The sequence below is a fragment of the Dendrobates tinctorius genome, unplaced genomic scaffold (genome assembly GCF_039654945.1).
Source record: "Dendrobates tinctorius isolate UK_male_01 unplaced genomic scaffold, ASM3965494v1 ptg000162l, whole genome shotgun sequence".
In the NCBI taxonomy this organism is placed as follows: Eukaryota; Metazoa; Chordata; class Amphibia; order Anura; family Dendrobatidae; genus Dendrobates; species Dendrobates tinctorius.
Genome location: NW_027361829.1, coordinates 66,814,754 through 66,837,376, shown reverse-complemented (window position 1 = coordinate 66,837,376; position 22,623 = coordinate 66,814,754). Strand labels below are relative to the sequence as shown.

The 22,623-nt window shown below is 43.2% G+C and overlaps 1 protein-coding gene across 1 annotated transcript in view; it reads right to left on the bottom strand.

Moving 5' to 3' along the window:
- The window catches only part of CDCP1 (CUB domain containing protein 1), a 124,836-nt gene that overhangs the window by 7,068 nt on the left and 95,145 nt on the right, over positions 1–22,623 (bottom strand). The window contains exons 7-8 of the mRNA XM_073550074.1: positions 7,838–8,206; positions 849–933 (exon numbers count right to left, since the gene is read on the bottom strand). Of these exons, the coding sequence (XP_073406175.1) occupies positions 849–933; positions 7,838–8,206 (454 nt within the window). The remainder of the gene's footprint in view (positions 1–848; positions 934–7,837; positions 8,207–22,623) is intronic.

Sequence of the window (22,623 nt, the reverse complement as noted above, 5' to 3'; positions counted from 1 at the left end):
TATAGCAAAATTAATCTCTTTTTGAACCTCATCCAGAGGCTGAGCTTTATTAGAGTACATAAAGAATAGGTGGGCACCCTACTGCTATAGCAACTCATTGGCATCATGCGATCCGGCCAGAGAGGGGCTAATGGGCACCAGAATGCACTCCCACACCGACATTGACACCGATTGCGGCATTTAAATGATTTAACAGCAGCATTTGTAGCTAGCTGTGATCTCGGTTGTTAGAGGCAGGTGCCGACTGTAGCATGATAATTATGTTGTATAAATGCCATAGATTTTTATGAGAGATTTTACTGCAGATTTGCACCAAAATCTATGGCAGAATTTTTTTCTACTTACAGTAGATTATCGGAAAACAGTAAAACACATGCCAAACGTAATAAAGTCACAGGCAAGGAAACTAGAATACTTTACTTGCCCCTATATCAAGATTTTAGGAGGTAGGAATGATAGTGGGGTTCTCCCTTGCTAATAAGAGATAGGGATGTGTGCGGATGTGGAGGATTACCACCACTGCTCGCTACTCATCTTTTCAGTTACAAATGGAGATTTATCAAAATTTGATAAAATTATAAGTGGAATTCCCTATCCTATTTCAGAATTAACAAATAAGAGTTGTAGATGAATTGGTACTTTCTTGTAGCACTTCTGATAAAGCTTTCCTAATTAAGCATTACATACTGTATATGCGACATATCATCCAACATTAGTAGCACCACACAATATTTAACATATCAGATTTACACTAACAAGTGTGCAGATTCCGGAATATTTTGTAACTTTTCATGCTCATCTGACAGCATACAAAAAAAAAAAAATATACATACATTAAACATACTTACTTCTTTTTGATGCAGCAAATTATCGCAATTACTGCCAAAACTACAGCAACCGCTGAAGAGGCTGCAATCAGTATGATTTTTAAAACTGTAGAGATAAAAAATAAAAATATATACAAGGATTCCATTTTTTAATTATAGAAATTACATTATGGTCTAACAATATATGATAGATATCACTTAATATATTTGCATTTTAATGTACAATTTTAAATGTTACTTGTTACTGTACTTTCAAACAACTTTCCCCTTTTTGCACATTATATAGCAAATAAAATAATCTGCAAAACACTTAAAAAAAAATAGTTTACTTTAACCCCTTAACCCCCGGAGCTTTTCTTGGCTTTAAGTTTTTGTTTTTCGCTTACCTCCTTCCCAGAGCCATAACTTTATTTTTCCCTCCACCCATGACAGCACACCTGAGAGAGGGAGCCACCCCGCCAGGACAGAAACCTGCCGAAATATAAGGGGCGGTACCTCTCCCCTCTTCAGTTGGGTTCCTGTTCTTGATGGGAATGCCATAAGGATGGCGGTGCCAGTCATGGATGAAGGTCCCGGGCCCGTCCCAGGAAGAACAGGTTCTTATACCTGTAGCGCCGGCCATCGGGTGTCCGGAAGCACAGTCCACGGGTCCCCCTGGGGCTCTGTGTTCGTGCGGGCGGCAGCTGCAGGAGCCCCTTGAGAAAATCCGCCGCGCCGCCGCCCTCCTGCGCCGCCTGAGCCAGCTCCCTGGGATTCATCGTGGGAGCGGCTGGGACAACTTCCAGGTGACGGGGGTCAACTTCCGGTGCCGCTGAAGTCACGGGCACCGCAATGTATTGTGAGCGTGCCTGCTGACCTCAGGGAGGCACCAGAAAGATGGCGCCCAGCGTGATACCAGCCAGCTTTTTTCTCCTTGGACACAGTCTGGCCGGTGGTTGCAGGGGGAGGGGCCCAGCTCACCTGGATGAGGCGGCCTATATTAAGGAGGATGCCTCAGAAGGAGATTGCTCACAACAGAGTCAGAACAGCGGCAGTCGCTTTGACCACCGCCACAACCTCCAGCTCAGTCTACAGCGCATCAACAGGACCGCAAAGGTGATGGTCGTTCAAGTGCCCAAAGCAAGCAGTTGACTCGACCACAAATCTGGGGACTCCTCGGTGTCCAGGGATGACGCGTTACGTGTTCTTACACAGCCTCTGAGTCCGGTACCCTTGGCTTTCAGTGGGTGGTGAGTGATCTACATGAATGTTAGCTATGTGATTAATAGGCCCCTACTGTCTGCTTGTATCTATAGGAAAGGCCTAAAACAGTGAGGTCAAAGAAGAAAAACAGTCTGTGCCCTGTGTATAATTCCCCTAGCAAGGGATTGGCAGAAGGACCCATGTTCCAACTGCATCCAGAGAACTATCGCAGAGGAAACCCCAAGTTTTGCAGCTACAGTACCATTAGGGCGACTATTAGGTCAAAAGTAGAGGGCTCCTTTAAAACCCTACTAAAAAAAGAGAAGCGGAAGTTTGAAGATTCTCCATCTAATTCGGACTCTTCTTCGGTCTCGTCTATGGGTCGAATACAGGCTGAATCCGCTTCTTACTCTTCCTCAGACAGTGACACGAGAGGTAAACAATGTTTTCCTATAGAAGACACAGATGGTCTCCTTAAAGCCATTAGGGTAACAATGGGGCTGAAGGAAGAAAATTTAGCTAAGTCCCTGGAAGATGTTATGTTTGGGGGATTACAGAAAAGGAAGAAGCGAACATTTCCGGTTAATGACAAGGTCCGAGCACTCAACATTAGAAAGTGGAAAAAAAAAAACGGATAATGACCTCAGCAGCTATAGCACAACCTCATATGACCATGAGAAACGCAATGTCCCTGTTAGGGACCCTGACGTCCTGTATCCCATCAGTCAAGTGGGCGCAGTTCCACACACAACATCTGCAGTGGGAGATCCTATCAGCACATAAACGGCTAAGAGGGCATTTAGAAGAAAAGATGGAAGTTTCCTTAGGGGTCAGAATCTCCTCGGTGGTCAAACAGGATAAACTTAACATAAGGAATACCTTGGGAAACAACAGTAAGCGATGTGATCCTGACAGATACAAGTTCCATGGGGTGGGGGGCGCACCTAAGAGGCCAGGTAATCCAGTGGTCCTGGACTCTTCGGGAACAAGGTTTGTCATCTAACCTAAAAGAACTTTGGGCAGTGAGCGAATCACTGGAACACTTTATTAAACTCCTCCAAGGCCACAAAGTTCGTATTATGTCAGACAACAGGGCCACAGTAGCATACATCAACCACCAGGGGGGACAACATCGCAGCCCCTGATGGAAGCAACCAACAGCATTTTTCTCATAGTCGAACAACATTTTCTGTTCCTGACAGCACTACACATAAAGGGGGCAGAAAACACTTAAGTGGATTTCTTGGGTCACAACAAACTAAAACAGGGGGAATGGGCCTTAAAAAACAAAGTTGGGGAAAACCAGAAATATATTTTTGTTTGTCAACAAGAGCAACAGGCAAGTAAAGAAGTTTTGCTCATTAAACCCAAGAGAAAGACCATTTGCGGTAGACTCCCTGCATATTCCTAGGGATTTCAAGATGGCCTATGCATTCCCTCCAGTGACTGATTCCGACAGTAGTGAGGAAAGACAGAAGGGAGCAGGCAAGAGTAATTTTGATTGCCCCATTCTGGCCAAAAAGACCTTGGTTTTCCCTGCTGTGGATAATGTCACCATCAGAGCCATGGATCCTGCCAGAGATCCTGGACCTGCTCAGTCAGGGTCCAATATTCCATGCACAAGTGAAAGGTTTCCATCTTGCAGCGTGGAATTTGAGAGGTCACTTCGGAGTAGTAAAGGATTCTCTCCGGTGCAAGTTTCTACTTTGTTAAAAAGTAGAAAACCCATAATTACTAGAATCTATGGCATAACTTGGAATACATTCCTACAATTCTTAGGAAAACAGTTAGATCAAGAACCCCCGATTGGTCCAATCTTTCTACAATCAGGTTTACAATTGGGTCTGGCTGTAAACACCTTTAAAGGGAATCTGTCACCCTTTTTTTCGGCTTGCGGCTGCCGGCATAGACATCGGGGGCTTATCCACAGCATTCTGTAATGCTGTAGATAAGCCTCCGATGTAACCTGAAAGATAAGAAAAACACGTTATATTATACTCACCAGGGTGGGCGGTCCGGTGGGCGTTGCGGTCCGGTCCGATGCCTCCCTTCTTCATGCGATGACGTCCTCTTCTCCCGTCCTGTAATGGCTGTGGCGCAAGCGCACTGCTCTGCCCTGTTGAGGGCAGAGCAGAGTCCCGCAGCGCGCAGGTGTCGGGAGTGGTCCGGCGCCTGCACACTGCAGAATTCTGCTCTGCCCTCAACAGGGCAGAGCAGTGCGCTTGCGCCACAGCCATTACAGGACCGGAGAAGAGGACGTCATCGCATGAAGAAGGGAGGCATTGGACCGGACCGCAACTCCCACCAGACCGGACTGCCCACCCTGGTGAGTATAATATATCGTGTTTTTCTTATTGTTCAGGTTGCATTGGAGGCTTATCTACAGCATTACAGAATGCTGTTGATAAGCCCCCGATGTCTATGCCGGCAGCTGCAAGCCGAAAAAAAAAGGGTGACAGATTCCCTTTAAGGTTCATGTATCAACATTAGGGGCATTGTACAACTGCAATCTGGCAGCAAATAGATGGGTAGCAAGGTTCATAAAATCTTGCCATAGGTCCAGACCTATCGCAATGCCAAAAATTTCCCCGTGGGATCTAAATTTAGTTTTAGAGGCTCTCACATAGGAACCGTTTGAACCCATTCAACAGTTACCTAAAGTACTTTACCCTGAAAACGATTATATTAGTAGCCCTTACATCAGCTTATAGAGTGAGTGATTTGCAGGCCCTCTCCATAAATCCACCTTACATGCAGGTATATCAGGATAGGATTGTATTAAAGACAGACCCCACTTATCTACCCAAAGTAGTGTCAGATTTTCATCAGAGTCAGGAAATTGTCCTTCCCTCTTTTTATGAAAACCCAAAAAACCCAGGGGAATAGAAATTCCATAATCTGGACGTGAATGTGTGTCTGAAACTAGCCAGGGGAGTAGGTCCCAATCCTTATTTATAGCCTTTAAGGGGGCCAGGAAGGATTATGGAGTGTCCAAGGGGACCATTGATAGATGGATTAGGGAATCCATTAGTATAGCATACTCAGCTAGTGGTGCTCCAATGCCTGATGGCATCAAGGCTCATTCCACCAGAGCAGTGGCTACCTACTGGGCAGAGAAAGTGGAGGTATCAATTGACCAAATTTGTAAGGCCGCTACCTGGGCCTCAACATCAACATTCTTTAAGCACTATAGGTTGAATCTATCCTCCTTAGCTGACAACCTTTGGTAGAAGGGCTGCTGCAAGCAGTGGTCCCTCCCTAAGGTGTGTCGAATTCTCCAAAAGTCTCTCAGGTGTGCTGTCATGGGTGAAGGGAAAACCACCAAGGTTACTTACCGGTAGCCGGTCTCTCCGGAACCCATGACAGCACCCGTATATTCCCCCCCCTCTTTTTCACCGTATGGGTGTGCACGATAGTTGGGTGTTTTTACAATGTGGTGTTGGATTAATATGTGACTAACCTTTCATACTCTGCAACCAACTGAAGAGGGAAGAGGTACCGCCCCTGATATTTCGGCAGGTTCCTGTCCTGGCGGTGCGGAATCCCCTCTCAGGTGTGCTGTCATAGGTTCCGGAAAAACCGGCAAGTAACCTTGGTGGTTTTCCGTCATTATGGCCATTTGAGGGCTTATTTTTTGCTGGACTAGTTGTACTTTTGAATGACTCTATTGGTTTTACAATGTCGTATACTAGAAAACGAGAAAAAAATTCCAACTGCGGTGAAAATCCCACACTTGTTTTTTGTTTGGCTTTTTTTGCTAGGTTCACTAAATGCTAAAACTGACCTGCCATTATGATTCTCCAAGTCATTACGAGTTCATAGAAATATAATAAAGTAGGCACTCAACTTAAGATCATATGTGCACCAAAATGTTATCATTAAAAACATCAGCCTGGCACACAAAAAATAAGCCCTCTCCCAACCAGAGATCACGAAAAATGGAGTCACTACGGGTCTCGGGATATGGCGCAATTTTTTTTTTTAGCAAAGTTTTGGAATTTTTTTTCACCACTTAGATAAAAAAGAACCTAGATGTGTTTGGTGTCTATGAACTCGTAATGACCTGAAGAATCATAATGACAAGTCAGTTTTAGCATTTGGTGAACATGGTGAAAAAAAAATTCCAAAACAACAGTTGTGGAATTGCACATTTTTTGCAATTTCACCGCATTTGGAATTTGTTTCCCCATTTTACAGTACACGATATGAAAAAAAAAAAAAAAAAATCAATGATGCCATTCAAAAGTACAACTTGTGCTGCAAAAAACAAGCCCTCCTACGGCCATATTGACAAAAAAATAAAAAAAAAAGTTATGGCCGTGGGAAGAAGGGGAGCAAAAAAATGGAAACGCGAAAATGGAAATACCCTTGGTCCTTAAGGGGTTAATATGCTCAACTCCTCCTGCTATTTAACAAGATGCCTGTATATTGGACTGCATGATCTGTCACCAGGTTTGTACTACCCCATCTGAGAGCAGCATGATGTAGAGGCACAGACTCTGATTCCAGTGATATGTTACTTACTGGGATGATTAAAGCAGTTTTGGTAGAATCACAGTTTTATCTACGGTAGATCTACAAATTCTCTGAATGCTGAGCCTTGTATAACCCCTTCTCACAACACCAATTGACAGCTTTCTGTTTACACTATGCATAGGCAGAAAGCTGCTAATCATTGGTAAGGATTGGTTATAAATCGCTAATGAATATGGAGGACTACATGGCAGCAGGTTTACTAGTGCTCTGGCACTAATCTCCTTCTGATTAACCCCTCAACAACCAGAGGTATTTTTGCATTTTCATTTTTTGCTCCCCTTCTTCCCAGAGCCATAACTTTTTTTTATTTTTTGTGAGGGCTTGTTTACTGTGAGATAAGTTGTACTTTTGAACGACACCCTTGGTTTTAACATATTGTATACTGGAAAACAGGAAAAAAAATCCAAGTGCTGTGAATTGCAAAAAAAGTGCAATCCCAGAGCTTTTTTTTTTTTAAGCATGTTCAGTAAATTGTAAAACTGACCTGCCATTATGATTCTCCAGGTCATTACAAGTTCATAGACACCAAACATGTCTAGGTTCATTTTTATTTAAGTGGTGAAAAAAAATTCCAAAGTTTGTTAAAAAAATAAAATAAAATTGTGCCATTTTCCGATACCCGTAGAGTCTCCATTTTTCAGGATCTTGGGTTGGATGAGAGCTTATTTTTGCATGCCGAGCTGACATTTTTAATTATATCATTTTGGTGCAGATACAATCTTTTGATCGCCCGTTATTGCATTTTAATGCAATGTTGTGGCGACCAAAAAAGGTAATTCTGGAGTTTTGACTTTTTTTTTCTAGTTATGCCGTTTAACGATCGGGTTACAGTAATTCTCTCTTTGTATTGCTAATCGGGTGATTCTGAACACGGTGATACCATATATCTGTATGCTTGTTTTTGCTATTGTTTTATTTTGAATGGGGTGAAAGGGGGGATTTGAACTTTTATATTTATTTTAATATTTTTAAAAACTTTTTTCCACATCTCTTCATACAGGGTTTCCTCTACGTCACATTGTTCTCATATTAGGTAGCAAAAACTGGTGACAGATTGTCTTTACTTATACTTGGAAATTATTGTATCTATTTTGCTATTACTTGTCACAGAATTATTGGAAGTGTTGCCTTGACTTTTTGGATTTGCCTTTAGACCACCATCTGGTTGTACCCTCTTAATGTTGCAGTTATGTCAATTTTTTTTTTATGATCGCAGCATGAAGATGGGACACAAATATGATGCATCAAACCCTTTTACAAATAGCACACCTGATCTTGTGGCTTTATCATACCTGGGGATACTTGGCTGAAGGTAATAGACCATGATAGTTTAAGCTTCTTTGTCGATGGCCATGGTTTGCAGTTGGAAATGTTCACCCAGAATGCAGAGTACATCTCCAATGCACCTGGTAGTTGTTCATCTTCTCTTCGTGCTATGCCTGCCCCATCACCGATCTCTTCTTTTATTTTGACATACGCGTGATTCACTTCACAAGATATGTCCATCATGTCTTGTCCAAATTTTAGCCTCCCAAATTGTTTTTTAGGCAAATTTATATTCCATGAAACAGACACGTGATCTGGAAGCCCGTAATCCCAGTGTGGTGTTTGTAGGTAAATGGTGTCTTCAGTTTTTGGAGACACAGTGAATATGCACTCCTCTGAAAAGAAAAAAACAACAAAACACTAATGATTAAAAAGCCAAATAGAATACAATTATATAAAATATATAAAAAAAAAGCCAAATAGAATCTAAAATTCAAATGGTGTATATTTTGAAATAAGATAAAGAAGATTGAAACCCTGTAATATAGTACATCAGTAGGACTTTCCTGCATTATTAACAAGCATTGCCATCAAAACTCAAATATTTCACTAGTAATTATATACCCTGGTACACAGTACATCAAAAGTAATGTCCACTTTATTGCTAGGACCAGTGTGTTACGAGGATGTCACGCCCCCCTGGAAGACCTGGAATTAGACGTTCATGTCGAGTAATGAATGGCAGGTCATCTTTAGAGATGTTGCGATTTATGTCCCATTTTAAATGGATTTAGTTTTCTCTGGTGCTAAGGAGGCTATGCTGGTCAGAAACATACAGCTCCATTTCAGCTGCTTCTGATCTGGTCATTACCTATAAAAACTGATCAGACCTTCTTATCTCTGCTAGTGAAAGATTAGTCTTCCTGTGCTGTGTGCTAAAGCCAAGTGGTTGGAGTAGAGTTGTTGTAATTGCGTTCTGTGGTTTGCTGTTGTACATTCATGTTTATCTCCAGGTCTCTGCTCCAATTTAGTTTATTCCTCCAAGTTCTTATCCTCATCCCTATTTTTGGTTAATTCTCTTGCATAGTAGAGATTTTCTATTATTCTTGTTTTGCATTTCTGTCTTGTTTACCACTCATTTCTGCCCTATGCCTCATGGGGTGAGGAAGGAGACAGATCAGGGTTTAATAGGAGCATAGTTGTCACGCCGTTCTGCTTGTATTTGGGTTGTCGGCGTGACAATGCATGTTTTTTGCTTTAACACCTTACTCCTTTCCCCCTAATTGAGCTGGGATACTGCTGGCTTTTACCTGTATGGAGCCTGCTCAGTTCCCTGCTCTGCTACGTAGCTGCACATGTGGTGTTAGGTCTTTGCTCTGCTGCTTGACCATTCGCATGTGCGGTCCCTGGTCGCCGCTATGGAAGCTGTCCGCGGGTTGCGAGGTCATTTGCAGCTGGTGCATGACTTTCCACATGTGTCTTGGCTTTCAGCCATTGCCAGGTGCTCTACGCTGCAGTTCCTGCACTGATTGTGCTGCAATGGTTTCTGTGTGCGCTTAGGGTGTGCGCGGCCACACCTCCCCTACTTTTATCAGGGTTAGTGTGTGTACTTGAAATGCTGTCCCCAGCGAATTGCTGAGGGGCAGCTCCTTTATAAGCGGACCCTGCCCTATGGGCGGGGCCAGAGCTACTCACAAAGCTCCTGGACTTTGCCATGTGTGTCTCGTGTCTGTATCCCTGGACCTCGTCTGTCTCTGTTTTGGTACCAAATTCCCTGCCTTGATTCCTGCTTTGTCCTGTTCACTTTCCCTTCCCCGGAGGCGGTATATCCGGGCCTGAATCCCTGATCCTGTACCTGTCATGTACCTGACCCCGTCTAAATTTGCCCTGGCCTGGAGGCGGTGTATCCAGGCTTGAATCCTTGATCCTGTACCTATCCCTTACCTGACTATGTCTGGACTGTCTGCTGTTTTATGTTCCTGGAATCGCTCTGTTTTTGGAGCCCCGCACCCAGTGACTCTGAGACTCTTGCAACCGGTGTTCCTGCTGAGCATCTATTATGCTGTGCTCTGACTATCATGCGGTGCTAGCTCCATACAGGCCCAGCAATCCTACGGTGTTAGTACCATCACGCTTGAGTTCCTTCCTAGGTCCGATGCCTGGAGCCTGACGACCGCAGTCTGGAACCTGATGACCGCTGCCTGGAGCTGGATGACTGCAGTGGTGCCTGTAGGTTGTGTTGGACGTCCGGAACCAAACGACTCCCGTCTGATGTCTGCCGGTGACTCTAATGTCCTGTGGGTGACCCTGATGTCCTGTCTGCGTCTGGATGACCTCGTGTGTCCTGATGACCTCGTGTGTTCTGATGACCTCGTGTGTCCTAGTTTTGTCTATGTACTGTGACTTTATTTTAAGTAAACTTTATTTAAACCTGAAGTTGTGCAGTGTCATCAAGTCCTACGCGTCCTTGTCCACATGCTCAGCTGCCACAGAATCCCGGTTGCTGCCCTTCCCGAGTTTGGGTAGGCCTGGGTCCCCCTCTGTGGTATAGATGGTCCATATTGCGTCCCCGGGGGATGCCCGCCCCTCGCCATCGGCGTGGAGGCGTCTGAGGCTGCATTCATGACAATAGTAGGGTCGGAGACTCGGGTCTCTCTACCTTCAAGAGTACCATCGGGACAGGGATAGTGTGACGACTCCTGGAGTGGACCCTCTGGGTCGTGGCATCAACCCTCCCAAGGCGAGCTGACCTAGTGAGGACCACTCCTTATACAGAGAGTGTCAGGGGCAAGCCCAAGGGGGTAAGGTACCACGACTGCTGGCACCAGGTGGCCTGCTCACAGGAAACAGGATTGAGTGTGTCTGCAGGAACATGCAAAGCGTGGACACAGGGACATGTAGGGTATAGGACAATACAGGGTGAGTGTACGGAAGCATGGAGAGTACAGGACAATACAAGACGAGTACACAGGAGTGCGCTAGATACAGGATAGTGCAAGGCGGGTACACGAGAGCACATATGGCGTGCACAGACAAGCAAATCAGGGCACGTGCAAGGAGCACCCCTGAGTACAGAGATACACAGAGTGTGCACAGAGAGCACGCCTGAGGGCAAGTTTAGACAGAGGGTGTGCAAGGGAGTATGAGAGCACATTGTAGAGGCAGAGCTTGTGCAATGAAGCACGATAGAACACAAAGCAGAGTGTATGCATGGAGCATGTGCTGGAAGCACGACAAGGCAGAGTTCAGGAACAAAGCACCAGGCAGAGTACAGGAACAGAGCGCAAGGCAAAGGACCCAAATACAGTGCACAGCCAGGCAAGGACCAAGCAGACCGAGCTAGGAAGCACAACAATCAGGCACCTCCCATAGGAAGAGGTAGCCTGATATAGGGCATGAGTGCTAGGACTTCCAGGTCAGGTCCTCCAGGACCAGAGAGAGGGCAAGGCTGCAGCTAGAACCAAGAAGAGTGCACATGTGCACTAGCAACGTTGTGCAGCCATGGAACTAAGTACGAGAGGTGCGCATGCGCACCTGACGGGGCCCTTGGTGCGGTCGCAGCGCCGGAAGTGGTGACGTTGGGCGAAGGGTCCCACCTCCAAGTGAGTGGCGTGACAGATCGTAAGGGTCCCAGTTCCAGGGACACTTTGAGGCCCCCCTGTTATGAATGGGTCACCGAGGAGGATGGCAGGAACAGGCTAAGCTACTAGAAGACCAGAGAGGTTGGTAACTAAGCGGATTTCCGACCCCTGATCCTATCTGCACAACTAGCAGTAGCCGTGGAGCATTCCTATGATGCCCTAGATGCTTTATCACAGCCGGAGGACTAACTATGCCTAAAGACAGAAAGATGAAATCTAAACTGCCCTGGAGCAGATCCCCAAAGGAATAGACAGCCCCCAAACATATACTGTCGGTGAGACAAGATGAGACACAAACAAACAGACTGAGCAAACGGTGGGGCCCAAGCTGTCTAGACAGAACAGGACAGAAAAGATACTGTCTGCAATCACGCACAAAACCCTGAAAAAGTCCAACACTTCTGATATACAAAAAACCTGAGGTCACACGCTAGATCAGCACTCTGGTATAAACTGGCAGCAAAGCAAAAAGATACTAGCATAACAGGGGACTGAACAAGCTGCAACATATGAAGCAGGGCCCAGCGTTGTCCCCAGCAGGGAGCACGCTGAACCCTAGCAGCAAAACAGAAAGCAAAAAAAAGACACAACCAGATTAGATGCAAAGGATTAGCAACACAATCACTTAGCTGAGCCATGCAGATCAGGCAGGGGACAAATGAACTCCAAATGCACACGGAGGAAATCACCAGCAACCTCCAAGAGCAGCCAGCTCAATTATATGCTCCGAGCCAGTAATCCCAGGTTCCCAATTATTGTCATCAGGTGGAGAACTTCCATCCACCTGACCAGCTCCACTACTCTCAGTAACCACCAGAGGGAGCTTCGGCTCAGAACTTCGAGCAAGGGAATTCACAACACCCTGCTTCCTTACCAAAGTCATTCACAGCGTGACAGTATCCCAACAGAACTTTGCCCCGTGTATCCATTTATCCATTACGAGGTCCACGTTGGAATTCTAACCAGTTTAGGATGCACTGCGTGTGCTAACACTTTTCTACCATGGACAGGTTTTTTTTTTAGCAATTTGTGGAGCAATAGCTTTTTATGGCCTCTCAGACTAAACAGGGAGTTGAGTATTTTCACCATATCATTTTTATTCATGTTTTCCAACTCTAGGGTGTATAAAATTGAATGCTTATTAGTTTGAAGCATTATCAGGTGGTGTATTTGTGTAATGAGGGAGTCTGTGGCACCCTTGAAATTGCTATGACATTGGGGTGTGATCACAGAACCATCAAGAGTTTTGTTGCAAATAGTCAACAGGGTCACAAGAAACGTGTTTAGTAGTGTTGAGCGATACCATCCGATATCGTGAAGTATCGGATCGGACCGATACCCAAAAAGTATCGGGTATCGCCGATTCCGATAACGGAAACCGATGCAAGTCAATGGGGCAGAAATATTGTAATGAAAATAAACCCTTTCTTTACTTGCACATCCAGTTCGGGAGGGGGGGGGGGAAAGAGTTTGGGCGGCGCGTGGGTGGACACTGTGCGTGTCTGTGTGCGGGCGGGGTCTGTACGGGCCTCTACAAGTCCCATCGGGCTATGCCTGCTACAATGACAGTGATTGACACATTAGCCAATGATGGGACAGTAGTAGTCCCATCATCCGACTAATGGGTTGAATATAAAAAAAAAAAAACAACATACATACAACATATATACTACATTCATACAACATACATACTACATTCATACATACTACATTCATACAACATACTACATTCATACAACATACATACTACATATATACTACATTCATACAACATACATACAACATACTACATACATACTACAGACATACAACATACATACTACATACAATACATTCAATACATACATATAGACACACAGTACATATAACAGAGTACATGCTCATCATCACTTGTCACTTTGATCCCCGAAGCCAGTGTCATCTGTAAAAAATATTAAAACAACAAACAAGCGATATACTCCCTGATCCGCAGAAATCCACTAGTGTCCCACGACGATCTCCCGTGGAGAACTGCAGCATCAGCTGATGCGACCGCTCTCTAGGGGCACCTGGACTACAATGACGGGAGGTAGGTATCCTTCCGCACTGTATTCCTCCCCACTGTAAAAAAAATAGTCCCTAGTCTCACTTTTGGCATTGCTGTGTGAGAATGTTCCCACGCAGCTTTTGCCATAAAGTGAGACTGGTGAACTATAGTAACCTCTCAGTGATGCACTGCAGGTGATAGTCGTCAGACACTCGTGGATTTCTGCGGATCAGGGAGTATATTGCTTGTTTGTTATTTTAATATTTTTTACAGTGAGAGGACACTGGCTTCGGGGATCAAAGTGACAAGTGATGGTATGTACTCTGTTATATGTACTGAATGTATTGTATGAATGCATTGTATGAATACATTGTATGAAGCATGTTGTATGTATATATGTATGTATTATATATGTAGTATGTATGTATGTTGCATGAATGTTGCATGAATGTAGTATGTATGTAGTATGTATGTAGTATGTATGTAGTATGAATGTAGTATGAATGTTGTATATATGTAGTATGAATGTTGTATATATGTAGTATGTATGTAGTATGTATGTTGTATGAATGTAGTATATGTAGTATGAATGTATGTTGTATGAATGTAGTATATATGTAGTATGTATGTATTATGTATGCATGCTGTATGAATGTAGTATGTATGCATGTTGTATGAATGTAGTATATATGAAGTATGTATGTTGTATGAATGTATGTTGTATGAATGTAGTATATATGTAGTATGTATGCAGTATGTATTTTTTTTTTACATTCAACACATTAGCCGGATGATGGGACTACTACTGTCCCATCATTGGCTAATGTGTCAATCACTGTCATTGTAGCAGGCATAGCCGATGGGACTTGAAATCCCATCGGACGATGCCTGCACACACACAACCACCGGCAGGCCCGCACAGACCGCGCATAATGATGACATCATTTCAGCAGCCAATCACAGCCATGCATTAGTTAACATGGCTAACACAACTGGCTCATTGCATTATGGGAACTTCAGATTCCGGTATTCGATATTGTAAAAATATTGGTACTCGGTATCGGAATTCCGATACCGCGAATATAGGCCGATACCTGATATTTGCGGGATTGGAATGCTCAACACTAGTGTTGAGAAAAAAAGATGCACATTAATTGCCAAAGATCTGAGAAGAATCAAATATGAAGGGACCATATACCAGAAGTGCAGCCTCCCCAGAGTGTCCAGAAGTACAAGGTGTTTAGTGCTCAGAGACATGGGCAGGGTAAGGAAGCCTGAAACCCAACCACCTCTGAACAAGACACAGCAGTTGAAACATCAAGACTGGGTCAAGAAATATCTGAAGACACATTTTTCAAAGATACTAAAGGACAGATAAAAATGAGAGTGACTTTTGATGGATAAGGTGCATGGGCCAGTGGCACAGACCTCCACTTTGGCTCAGGCACCTGAAAAGATGGAGGTGTGGTACTGCTATGGGTTTGGTATTATTATTACGATGAGCTAGTTGGACTTTTTAGGGTTGAAGATTAAATAAAATTCAACAACCAAACCTACGGTCAGTTTTTGGAAGAAACTTTCTTCAAGCAGTGGTACAGGAAAAAGTCTGCATATTTCCAGAAAAGCATTTTTTTTTAAGGAAATGCTCCATCACATTCAGAAGATGAAAGAATAATGACATAACCCCTTCCTCACCTGAGCTAACTTGTGAACCCTTCTTAAAATGGGAGAAAAGAAAAGTCACCTCTTTGAACAGTGCCTGGGAGACTAAGGTTGGTGCTGGGGAAGAAGGGGCACCTAACCGAATAGTCTACCGAAGTATGTTGTGTTCCTGCCTGTCCCAAGATCCCGAAGGAGGGAAGAAAGTGCCAAGTGTCCCTGAAACACTCACTCCCATGGTTCCCGATTGGGATGAGGAAGAATCACTTGCCTCGTTCTCTGAAATGGATAGTTTTCCGCCCGCCAGTCCAAGAGAAGTACATTTGCCTGAAACTCTAGAGATGGCTGCTCTGTTGAGCTCGGACATAATCACGTCCTCCAAAACCCAACCTGACTCTACCGCACAGCCTGAACTGCGCCGTACTGAGCGGACGTCAGCTGGAATACCTTCCACTCATTATGATCAAGACCAGTTTATTTGGCAGCATATGGTGAGAGAAATGGAAGAGTGTGAAAGTCTGATGAAGGATCTCGACCGTGGAATGGCGATCTAAAAGAGAGGGGAGAGTGTAAGGAGGAAGACTGGGCTGCGGGTACCTGTGCTGTGCCGGGTCCGGAACTGTCGAGGCTGCGTCCCCTGTTTCCCAGGGAAGGAATACGGGACCAGACAGGCCCCATGACCCAGGAAGAGGGGTGTGTTTTTATTCAGGGAACCTGGCCGAAAGCTGAGGGAAGCGGGTGAAGCTGCATAGAGGGCCCCGCCGTCAGCGTGCAAGCAGCAAGGCAGGCAGTGCGCTCCGCACCCAAACCGCTGGCGCTGCAACGAACTACAGCAGACAGACCAGGTGACCTAGAGGCAGGAGGCGAGGCTAAGAGGAAGCACACATGTCTGCATACAGTTTTGGCATGGACAGGCTGCGTGCAGCAGGCTGAGAGGAGTGCTCCGTCCCTAGAGCACCGATACTGCACAGGCCTGCATTCAGTTACTCCCGCCTTCACCAGCTGGGACTTGAGTGAAAGAGGCGCAGTGTGCCTGGTGACTACCAGAGAGCAAGGCGCCGTACGCTCCGTATCAGTGAGTACAGCACATGTGCCACATAAGAGAAACCAGGTATGGGACAGACACTTGTGCCCTGATGTGCCAGTTTATACTTGCCATTCTACGTTGGACCCGGACAGTGCTGCAGCCTTAATTGTCTCAGCCGCATCAACTTATGAACTAGGAGCTCAGCAGAATGTACCAGAGACCGACCGCTGCCAACAGAAGACGAAACCTCGTTGTCTACAGGACCTTCTTGGATAAGCACAGTGCAAGCCATTGTTGGCACTATAGAATTCCCAGCAGAATTCACACTCTGAGGAACTTCTGACACGTTAAGTGATTCACAAGAACTGCCGTTACCTGATTCATTGTTCCTTAACTCTGCATATCCTTTGCAAATTGATCTGTTTATTCCCTCATTTAACGGTTTACCTCCCTGTGTGGAGTATACGATTGTTAATTAAAATGGTTAACCCTTGCTCTGCCTCCTGTCCGTCACTGCATCCCGCAACCTGCATACACATACACTGCAAAGTACAATATAAACTTATCACTCTTACCCACAAAGTACAGTTGAGCATCACTCTACATCTCCCCAGTCTTAGTCTACCACCCTACCCGTGCCCTCCGATCTGCTAATGTCCTAAGATTAACATCCTCAATAATCCGAACCTCACATTCCCGTCTCCAAGACTTCTCATGTGCTGCGCCAATTCTTTGGAATTCACTACTCGGAACAATTCAATTCATCCTTAATACCCACAGTTTTAAGCGTGCCCTAAAAACATTTCTTCAGACTGGCATAACCGCCTCAACATATTTATCTAACTATCCCTGTGTTGCCCATTCAAAATTTTCTTCAAAACCAGGACTCTCGTATCATCTGTTCTCACACCCTTTATGCACTAAATAGCCCTCTTGTGTCTGTACTTTACTGGTTGGTTACCGATTCATGCAGTATTACGTAAACACCCTATTCATTACATTGATGACTGGATCGTACAATACAATTGTTACCGTCCACCTTTCGTGTCTCCCCTATATCCTCATAGATTGTAAGCTTCCCGAGCGCGTCAGTCACTGCTCTTGGTATCTGTTGATTTATGGGATTGTTATGCTGTAATGTCTATTGTCTGTACAAGTCCCCTATAAAATGTAAAGTGCTGCGGAATATGTTGGCGCTATAGAAATAAAACTATTAAAATGAATCACTAATAAATATTAATAAGATTAATCAAAAGTCCAAATTGCCAAATAATTTTACACACAATGCAATCACCACAACTTGGCCCCAGTCAGGAGCTTTTTTTTCCCTTTCCTTTTTAAGGAAGCAGTGATGATCAAAATAAAAAATATATATTTTATTGTGATTTTGCAGTGTATGTTAAATAACATTTTGAAAGACAGCACTTTTATGGAGGCAGCCATACTGAATATGTTTGTGTTTTTTCTTTATTTTAAACGGGAATAAGAGAAGGACGAGTCACAATTTTTATTTTTCCTGTACTTTTATTTATTTTTGTTTGTAAATCCAATGATTTCTTGTTTTATACACTGCAACACCATGCTATTGCAGTATATAGGACATATTAGAAACTTCTAGGAGATTCATAGCTGATTTTAACCATTTAGATGCTGCTATTTACTGCATGTGGAATAGGATCCGCTCCTGAGCCCGCTCCACAAACTTGACCCGTTCCATAACAGATGCAGCTGAGTTTTAGGGGGCTGCCCCTTTCCAAGATGCTTCAGACCACTGCTGGAGGCGAGATACTTGTACTGCTTCATGGTGGAAACAGCATTGTTTGCATTCATTTTTAGGGTTCTGAGGTTTGAAGTCTAAAAAAAAAAAATTTATGTAATCCTAGACCATTTCTCTCTGTAATATTTCAAACTCCTAAATTTATATTGCGCTGTTGACTATATACATTACGAGGAAGGTCAGTGATGGGACAAAGGGAGCCAATTTTGCAAGATCTATGGTTTGCTTGAATCAGTCAAATGTTCTCCATTGTGTCTAATTAAAGATAGTTTTAATGGACAAACTCATCTGTTACGCTTTTAGTCCTTTTTATTCCCTTTCCGCAGTGGCAAATTTCTTTTTTTTGTTTTTTCCTCTTCTTTCAAGAGCCATAACTAGTTTTACGTCCATATAGGCGTATGAGGGCTTGTTTTTTTAGGGACTTGTTGTACTTTGAATTACACTGTTTACTTTACCACAGAATGTATTGGAAAACGGGAAAAAAAAAAAATGACAAAAGTGCGGTGAAATTAAAAGCAAAAATCGAATTTCTGACTTTTTTGGGAATTGTTTATATTGCATACATGGTATGGAAAAAAATAAATTAAAAAAAAAAAAAAAATCACCTGCCAATATGATTCTCCTCATCAGTACGATTATAGCGATACCAAATTTGTGGTTTTAGTTTAGTTTTCAAGTTATCTTTATAGGAGAGAATATAAATCATTCAAAAATAATAATCTATAAATAAATATACATATATTATCCCTTTTGTGTGATTTGTATACTCTTGAATGTGAGGGCTTAATTTTTGCGGGGTGGGACAACATTTTTATGAATACCATTTTAGGATACATGTGACATTTTCGCTTGTTACAGCATTCTTTGCAACATCGCGGCGACTGAAAACGAAAAAAACAATTACAATTTTGCGTTTTTTAAATTTTTTTCTGTTAACAGTATTTATCAGTCTGGTTAATTACTTTTATATTTTGATAGGTTGGACTCTTCTGGATGCAGTGATACCACGTGTGTATTTTTTAATTATCTCCATTTTTAATTGGAAAAAGGAGTATGATTTTAACTTTTAATGGGGGGGGGGGGGTTATTTTAAATTTTCTCTTCACGTGTTCCCTTTAGGGACTTGAACCAGCAATACCACAGTATTTCCGCATATGCTAAAAATCACGATCTCCTCTGAAGTCCGGCCACAGGCTGGCTTTTAAAGTGAGCTCTGTGATGACAGGTATGGAGGTTAACAGACCCCAGCTTTCACAGTAACTCAATGGTGCCCTATGATTGAGTCACAAGCATGCCAATGAGTGCATCGAATGATGTGACCCTATGACGGTGCGCTGTTAATGTACTGTCAATGTCACAGCGGGATTTATCAGGTTAACAGGCACAAGTGAAGTTTCGCTGAACCTACGGCTGTGTGGCCACATGCACATGTTAAGTATTTGGTGAGTTTTTTTACCGCAGTATTAGAAAGCCAAAACCAGGAGCGGCTGAAAAAAGTAGAGGTGGTGACGTGTTTCTATAATACTTTTCTTCCTACTCCCGATTTTAGCTTAGAAATACTGATGTAAAATAGTGACCAAATACGCAAAGTATGCACGTGGCCTTAGATGCGGGATCTGGCAGTAATACACAGCCATTACCTGCTAGGTAGGAGGCATTTGTTAGGCAATACCTGCGTGTGTTGAGGCTGTCTAACTGCCGCAAGACATGCAGTCACGGGGACTTGAACATATTTTTCGAGCATGCCGAAGACACTCTTAGCACATGAGTGTGCTCGGATTACGCCTTACCTGAGCACTTTTGCTCAAGTCATCACTATTCGCAACCTTTAAAAAATAAAATTGAAAGAAAAACTTATAATGGGCACACTGCATTCTGTGTACATACACTAGTGCACTAGTCACCATTATATCACTTCCCAATCCAAGTCAGTCAGGTATCACTGGGAAGGAAATGCAGTAGTGCATACAGGGTACAGGGATTTTTTTTTACTGCACACAAATCGAACAGGAAATAAATGTGGCATATTCTACCTGGCTGGATAAATAATTAGATATTCTCAGAATTTGTTCTAGAGGAGAAAATCTCCTTATATGAGGAGTATGGCAGTCAGTGTAGCCTGGAGAGCTCTGTACTAAGAAGTCATAAATGTTAGGCCAATTTCGTGGGTCCTGATTCAAACTCAACAGAATCATAAAACATGTACTGTATGAGGTGGTTGAGTTCAGATCCGAAGACCTGCAATTGGTCCAAACATTGATGTCCAAATTTGGACCTCAAAAGTCGGATATGGGAAACAGCCCTTAGTCAATATGATAGTTTTGATTAATAATTATATTATTGATATTGGTACTCCTGTACATGGAGCACAGAGCTGCAACCTGTCAAAATGCAGCTTGTACCTAAGCCTGTGTGAACACAGCGTGACAGTCTCAGATTTTCAGTGCTGTCATAGAAAGTAATTGCATGTCCTGCTGGCTGGCAAAACAAAAAAACACCCCATGGAGATATGATGATGATTGTACCGATAATCTAATAGTGAATATGACTGAAATATTTATACCATTTACATATGTGACGTAATTATTATTGGTATTATTATGCACTGAAAAACGAAAACTGATTCACTAGTGTTGAGAAAGTGAAAGTATAGTGTAGATGCAAAATTTCGAAGAGTTAACACTTAGCCAGATGGGAGGAGTATTTGGGAGGAAGAAGAGAGTTTTTTCCTGTTTACAGCCAGTTAGTAAGTGGTTCTGAGAAAGAGATGTGGGTTACATTACTGGGATGTGTGTAAGATCGGGAGATTGCGGAGACTGATGCGGATACATCACCCTTTTTTGATGTAATGATCAGTAAAACTAAAAATGGATCACTTCAAACCAGCATATATCGTAAACCAATGTCAAAGAATTCTCTCCAAAGATGTGACAGTCATTACCCCCTACTCTTTGAAAAAGGGCACCCCAAAAGGACATTATACATAACTGCCTGGACACTAGTGTTCATTATTCACTCCCATGACCAACAACAAAGATTTTTCAATAGAGGCTGCCCAGATTATGTACTGAGGGAGGCTTACCAAAAGAGACAAAAAAAAAAAAAAAGAGGAGGAACTCCTCATACTTAAAATTTTTTTTTCCAAAAAACAGGATGAAACCCTCAGTTTGATTACCACTTATGATAATGGAGTATCCCAAGTCAAGAAACCTCTTCAATATTGGGACATTCATAAAATGAATAAGCACATAAGTGGTCAGATGGGAGACTGTTGATCACATTTCAGAGGAACCACTCGAATGGTGACCATATTGTCCATTTGGTCCCTCCACAAAATCAGGAACATGACTATCCAATAGACTGGGCGTGGGGTTGCTATAGATGTGGAGTGTCCATACCTGGAAATTGGTAAAACCTCCCTTGGTCATACGAGACTAGAACAATTCATTATAGATTTGAAAGGCATTATTTACAAAGCAATTTGTGATGGTCCAAGAGAAAACAAAAAACCTCACGGGAACTTAGGAGAGTAGGAGATCATTTGGGTGATATTCGTAACAAATTGGGACACACCTAATGCACGTCATAAATCTTGAACACGGCGGTAACGTTAGGTCTATTAGGTTTATGGGCACTGAATTGGTAAAACTGATGAGAACAACGTAATTTTAGTTGTTTTTTAGGCTAATTTCACATTAGCTTTTTTTGCGCAGCGCATTGTGCGCAATAGAAATGCATGCAAAAAACACATCAAGCCTTTTTGCACGCGTTTGCGTTTTTTATGCGCATTCGTTCTCTAGGGGTTAAAACCAGTGTCTACACATTTTTACGCCAAAAACGGATGCGCACGAAAATGCAGACTAACGCATGTCCATGCGCACGCCTGTGTTCCCATAGACTGTAATGCGTTATTTTGTTGCATTCCATGCGCAAGTGTTTTTTTACGCCTTTCGGCGGACCCAAAAATGCAATAGGTTGCGTCTGGCGCGCACTTTGAAAAAATGCATGCCCACAAAATGCATACGAACGCGTGCAAACGCAAGACAATGCGCAAGCCATGTTAAACATAGGTACGCATGACGCATGCACCATGCGCTACGCAAAAAAAACGCTAATGTGAAACCAGTCTTAGTGGTACAAGACCACACTTGGACAAAGTCTTTGTCAGGATGGGAGACAACACATGGGGCACGATAGGTAGATCATCAGTATTCATGTCTTCATCCTCCTATACTGGTTCAGTCTGGACGGTCTTCATTGACAGGTAATTGGTGAAATCGAACCATTCATTTATCTGCACTGTTTTTAATGCGCTCCTTATATTTGATTTAAGTGCGCTCCTTATATTTGATTTAAGTAATTATTTGTTCACCTGTTGTGTGTTTAGTGTTTTATCCTCCTGGGCATGGTTTCCATTTTTAAATCAAATATAATAAAAGTTAGGCTTTAATAATTATTTTCTCCTTGCTGTATACCCCAAAAGGTAGCAAGCCCTGAAAAAACTTCCTCAGAAAAAGTGACAGAAATATGTAAACTTTGCCGGAATATCCTTGATACTGGGAAGTGAGCTTGATAGGAGGGAGCCAACCGTATTTAGTACAGCCTAAAGCCAGAAAGAGCTGTGGGTTATGGCCAAAGAAGATAGTAAAGAAGTGGGTCTGAAGGGGCAACAAGTAAGCCGG